The following is a 6,000-nucleotide window of genomic DNA, read 5'->3' as shown; positions in this document are numbered from 1 at the left end:
TGGCCCGGTTGTGTGGACGACTACCCGAATTGTTTGAAAAGTACGAGTATCGTACCGGATGTAGTCGATTATTTTTTCGCCAAGGAGAACAGGGTGTTCAATGATTTCAACTGGGGCTGAATTTGATGTTATCGTTCTATATATGGCTGAGTTTGCCATGAGAGTGAAACGAATGTGCGCTTTTCAGGCGTTCTAATAATCGACCGAGAACGCTAGAAGCTTGGGAGAAGAGTAGAACTCAGGGTAGAGACCAGTTTTTGTCCACGTCGAGCTCGTCCTCCAACTCTTCATATTCCAACATACGGTTAAAATCCCCCACAAACCGGGCCACCTTCTCGCTGTCTCATGCTCGCTTAAACTATTTGGAAATCAGGAAATCAGGAACTCAGGACTACTACGGTGTCAGAAAACATAAAACAAGAAAGTCCCCCCGGCCCTGCCAATGCACCTCTCCATTCAGGTACCTCTTGGAATCCTACCATCGGGAATAACGGATAGAAATTTGCAATACTGCATGTTGGCCCACAATACGTTTCGGTGGAAGGATACGTGCAGACGGCCACCTCCACGAGCCAGTGACAGTCATTCACTTCGAAATCACAGGGTTAGCAAATGGAAAAATGGGTCCGATCCAAACAATTGTGTAACGCCTCGCCAATGGTTGCCTAGAAACGATGTGCGCAAGTTTTTGTGAGCACAAAATCCCTGGAAATCTTTTTTCGTTTCAATTTGCTGTGAATACAAACGGCCACCCGGAACCTTTTTCGAAACTACTATTTCAACTGACTGGTTTCCCCTTTCCTTTTCTCTGGACCCGCTACTCTCACAATCCAAGTAACACCCTGTGCTTTCTATAGCAGCAGATCTTGTTGCTATTGAAGTGTGTTCACGATGGACGTGTTCAACGTTTCCAACACATATGCCCAGTTCATGAGCAACCAGATGCAGGTTTTGCAAAATGCCAAAGGCCGCCAAGGTCTGCCACCTCGCGACCGGAAATCTAGAGAGGATACATCGACCCGGTTCATGACAACTCTCATGCTAACCAAAGGCACAGAAAAAGGACATATGATTCACTCCTCGTTCATCCCGCCAGCATATCATCCATGTATCACGCCGATGGCCGATTTGAGACGCATTGCGATTAGAGATCTTCAGCTTGAGACACACCACCGAGGCACGTATCTACTGTTACGATCCATCACGCCCCCTAGACGCAGGACGGGGATTATGGCTATCATGAAGGATGAGAATCGCGATGCTGTAATGCTACAATTATTCCAGCAGGAGGACGAGGATACCCGGAAGGCCATCGAAATCGTTGACGTTGGTACAATCTTGCTAGTGAAGGAACCGTACTTCAAGGTAATGGCAGACGGCGAGTATGGTCTCCGCGTAGATCATCTCTCCGATGTCATCCATGTCAATAGGGACGATGCCAGGATTCCAGGGCCATGGCAGCCGCGACTCGTTGAGATAGAACATTCAGCCGAATCTTTGAAGACCAAGGGAAATATTGCCCTGGTAGAAGGTAGATATTGGGATGCGATCACAGAGTAAGCATGCCATGTCAGGAAGAGACAAGCGTCCCTGACAACTTGGACAGGTACACGATTGCACTTCGCCAGCCTGCCACACCAAACGAAATCGATATCATCAAACGCAACAGATCGCTTGCTTTCCTTAAAGTCAAGAGGTTTGATTCTGCACTCCTCGACACAGGCTTCCCTACCTTCAACCCCAACGTTCCAGAGAAGGCTCTATTCCGTGCCGCGGAAGCTCTCTATTGCCTCGAACGCTTTGGCGAGAGCTGTGAAGTGCTCGAATTGCTTCGGAAGAACTATCCGCACAACGCCCGAGCCGTAGAAGTCCTTGATCGCGCTCGGGCTCGATACCTGGAGCAAAAGACTGGGTCTTACGATTTCAAACTGCTCCAGGCAAAAGCGAAGAAGCTTCGGCCGCCACACTTGGATCATGCTACGTACATTGGCCCTGTTGAAGTGAGACAGACGGAGTCTAAAGGCCGCGGTCTGTTTGTCACTCGGGCTGTGAAAGCGGGAGAATTACTGCTGTGCGAGAAGGCATTTAGTTATTCTTACGCAGACGAGCGTGAAGGGGGCAGATCCAAAATAACCCTGTTGTTAAACCCTGAGACAAAACATGCCTCTCTGGGCGCAGAGGCTGACCTCATCAAACTCATCGTGCACAAGCTGCATCGGAATCCATCAGTTGCTCCGCCATTCACCACTCTATATCATGGAACCTACGAGAAGGCAAGCACGCATACAGTTGATGCAGAACCGATCGTCGATACGTAAGTGCTCCCTCAGAAAAGCCCGCAAACGGTATCATTTGTACAGCATGTTATCACTTGAATTGGAACATGACCCCCCGCTAGAATAAGGGAGACTGTTGAAAGAATGCAAATCCTTATTCTAGATTACTCGTCCTGTTCTGCATTAAGCACAAGGATACAATACTGACACGCAAACGTATCCAGGTTCTCGTTGATCGAATCATCTCGTTCAATGTCTTTGGCTGTCCAGTCTCCAGTCTGGTGTTTCACAAGGACACTATGGCCAACCAAACAAAAGAGGAACCATCCCATTATTCATGTGGTATCTGGACAAAAGCATCGTATATAAACCACAGTTGTACCAGCAACGCCCACCGCTCATTTATTGGGGACATGATGATCGTACGCGCATGCTGCGACTTGGAGCCAGGCACTGAAATCACATTCTTGTACACCAGCCTCGGCGACAAGAACGCTCAGAAAAAGCTTAGCCATTGGGGGATTGTCTGTGACTGCGCCATCTGCCTCAACGCCAAGACTACGAAAGCTGCTGTTGTGACGGAGCGACGGAAGTTGCTGGAGCAGATGAAGCAAGAGTTCAATATCGCGGCAAATGGTGTCTTCCAGGCGAAGAAGATTGAGCGCCTGCTCGACGCTCTGGATACAACATACGCGCGGCCTGCAGATGGGCTCCCTCGTCTTCTGCTCTGGGACCCACAACTAGCAATGATACGCACGTACAATTCACGGTACAATTAGACCAAGAGCTTGGAGTTTGTTGGGAAGGCCCTGACTTCACTTGGCTTCATTGTCGTTGGTGTGGACCTTTCTCCTACAGCCTTCGCGGTTGTCAAGTGGGGCTTGGTGGTGGACTATTTGGTAGAAATATTCATGCACGCATGCACTGCCTTTGCGGCTAAGGGGGCTATGAAGCACTCAAAGCAGGCGGAGGAGTATGCAAAGGTGGCGTACAAAATCATAGTTGGGGAAGACACTTCTTTCAGTGAGAGCTATGGGAAATAAGGAATTAGTTGATGCTGGGAACATGTTGCCACGGTTGGAATTTATTGAATGGTAAAAGCCTCTAGGCTATTCCCTTTTGGACTATACCACATCATCCCGGACATGTAAGGAGAATTACCTGGGTTATTAGAATTATTTGCAAAATTCGATTCTCATTCGTTCCCCCTTGACCTTCTTCTCCCTTCTCAACCGCCTCTAATATTGTTGCAGGACCTTTACGGTTGGAACTTTGTGAGGCTTGCACTCCAATAACAACCTCATTGGTATGTTGCTACTCTCGAACCTTTGCGGATTTCTTAGAGACGATCATCGAAGCTATATCAAAACCATTAATCTGAGTTTTGCTAAGACTTGCGCTCATTGTTCAAGTGTGTTAACAGCCCACTGTGGTCATACAGAATATTACCTTACATGCATTATACGAATTGAGGCTTCTCAATCATGGTACAATCAGGCTGCATAGAGGATTTGATATACCACCAACTGCAGGTTAGAAGCTACCAAAGGGAAATTAGCAACAGGGTCATAAGATATCAAATTAAAGCTGGGAGGATTAACAACCTAGAGCAAGTTGGCAACTCCCTTATAGCCTGTAGGAGAAGTTTAACGACAACCATCTCAGCCGGGCAGGTGATCTACACTTCCCAATCATACTTCCCTCCCATCCCCATTCACATTCCCGCCGTCCACCGCCTGGCCTTCCGTCACATACCTACTCCTCCTCCTCAACCTCTCCCCCCACCCCCAAACTACTACTGGACAAATTCCCAAGCCTAAACTCGCAAATCCCCAAACACTCGTCGCCCAATCCACATGCAGCCTCTCATACATAGGCCGACTCGCCATCGTAAACCCCGCTGCAAACAAACTCCTCAAAAAGACCGTCGCCGTTAACACGCTATTCCTATACTCGGGCTTATAGATTTCAAGCGTATATGCCTCGCTCTGCTGGGTAATGAGCAGGACGCCTGCGCCGATGAAAATGCAGGATGCGGCTTGTGAAAGCCAGTGCTGGGTGCGGGAGTTCGTCCATGCGAACCAAAATAGTCCTGAGGGGAGGAGGAGGGCGCCTAGGAGGACGGGGAGGAGGCGTGTTTCAGGCTTTTTCATTTTGCCGTATTTTTCAAAGTAGCGAGTGATGAAGGTGAGGATGAAGTAGCTGGTTATTGTTGTGCCACAGAGGATGCCGAGGGTCATGGTAACGTATGGTGGGAGGGAGGAAGTGTCGGGACGCAGCCAGTGTCGGGTTTGGAGGAAGGGAAGCATAAAAGTTTCGAAGGTTATGTACAGGATGCCCAGAGCGAGCGCGGAGTGGAGGGTGTTTAGAAAAAGGAGTGGGTCTGTGAAGAGCATGATGAATGGCCGGTTCAACCATACGTCGATTAGACGTTTGGGTGATGTGCGGTGTCGTTCGGCGGCGCGGTCCGTCATCTCCTCATGATTTGTCGGGTGCATCTTCTTGGCTCGCATATTGTGGAGCCGATGAGGGCAAGTCTCTGGAATGATAAATATGGTGAGGTAGATAATGAAGGACATGATGATCGTCGTGTATTCCGTCCAACGCCAACCGTCATGGTTCCGACGGGTTGCAGGGTGTGTGACAACGAGATAGGCGCCAGCAATTGGACCTAGACAAGCTCCCTGTTTCTCTATCAACCACTACATCCTATAAACACAGTGGTTGAAAATATACTCACAACAAGCAAACTCGTCCCGAAACATAACATCGCCCACTCCCTCTTCCTCACCCCTAATACATCCCCAAAAATCGCATACACCGTTACCAAGGGTACAGAGCCAAAGAATCCCGTAAGAAACCTAGATACAAGAAGTGTCTGGATATTCTTTGCTAATGCGGTAGGGATCTGAAAGACGATGAAGAGGAAGAGACCAGTGGACAAAGGATATTGACGACCGTAGGCTTCCGAAATAGGGCCGAAGAATGCGGTGCCAAAGGACCAGCCCTTTAATTTTGCGTTAAAATATTTTAAATTTTGGGAGGATTGGTGGGGTGAAATGAAAGGGGGGAAATTACCTTCAAAAAGATGGATACGTTCAACAAAGCAAGCGGCGGCACCACATGCCACATCTGGATAATAGGACCAACAAGCGCACTAGTAATACTACTTTCAAAACCCAGTATGAAAGCTACCAGACACAAAGACGTCGCTATGGCGATCTTTCTCCAACCCGGTAGGCTGAGCGTAGGATCGGGGATGAAGGTGGTGGTCGTTGTGTCATCGGGACTGGAGGACGTCTGGGCGACCACCTCGTATATCTTCTCTTCTAGATTTTCAGCCTCCGATTTGAGAGGCTGTTCGTCTTGCGTTGTAATTACGTCCGAGTTGGTGGTCGAGGTTGCGGGGTGGATACTAGTATTGGAATTGGTACTGGTATTCCTAGCCGGAAGACAAAGCTCCTTCGTATCTTCGTCCTGTGGCTCTGGATGGCAGTAAGTAGCAGTTAGCATATATCTATACCCTTCGTTCGTTCTGAGGACTTACTTGATGGTACAATTCCTTCTTCATTGCTTCCTAGCCCTGGATTTTGAGATGTCCGAAGCTCCGCCATTTGACATTGAAACTTCAATACCTTTCTTTCGTATAGAACCAAGTATTGAATTATCAAAGAAACTTCTCGGAAGTCCAATGAAGAGCAGTCTAAACAAGCAATCATAAGGG

At 48.4% G+C, this 6,000-nt stretch overlaps 2 protein-coding genes across 2 annotated transcripts; one reads left to right on the top strand and one right to left on the bottom strand.

Moving 5' to 3' along the window:
• Positions 1–891: 891 nt before the first annotated feature.
• BDR25DRAFT_374016 (uncharacterized protein) lies at positions 892–3,319 on the top strand (the record flags this gene model as incomplete). The annotated part of the gene is made up of 4 exons (XM_033697306.1): positions 892–1,556; positions 1,607–2,306; positions 2,501–3,033; positions 3,064–3,319. 4 exons carry the CDS (start codon positions 892–894, stop codon positions 3,317–3,319), a joined length of 2,154 nt encoding a protein of 717 aa, XP_033544633.1.
• Positions 3,320–3,967: 648 nt separating this feature from the next.
• BDR25DRAFT_374015 (MFS general substrate transporter) lies at positions 3,968–5,789 on the bottom strand (the record flags this gene model as incomplete). Its single annotated transcript, XM_033697305.1, has 3 exons — positions 3,968–4,960; positions 5,017–5,283; positions 5,355–5,789. 3 exons carry the CDS (start codon positions 5,787–5,789, stop codon positions 3,968–3,970), a joined length of 1,695 nt encoding a protein of 564 aa, XP_033544632.1.
• Positions 5,790–6,000: the final 211 nt, after the last annotated feature.

Source organism: Lindgomyces ingoldianus (assembly GCF_010093535.1).
Source record: "Lindgomyces ingoldianus strain ATCC 200398 unplaced genomic scaffold BDR25scaffold_27, whole genome shotgun sequence".
NCBI classification, from domain to species: Eukaryota; Fungi; Ascomycota; class Dothideomycetes; order Pleosporales; family Lindgomycetaceae; genus Lindgomyces; species Lindgomyces ingoldianus.
Note: the sequence above shows the minus strand (reverse complement) of the source record. Positions and strands in the feature narration are given on the sequence as shown.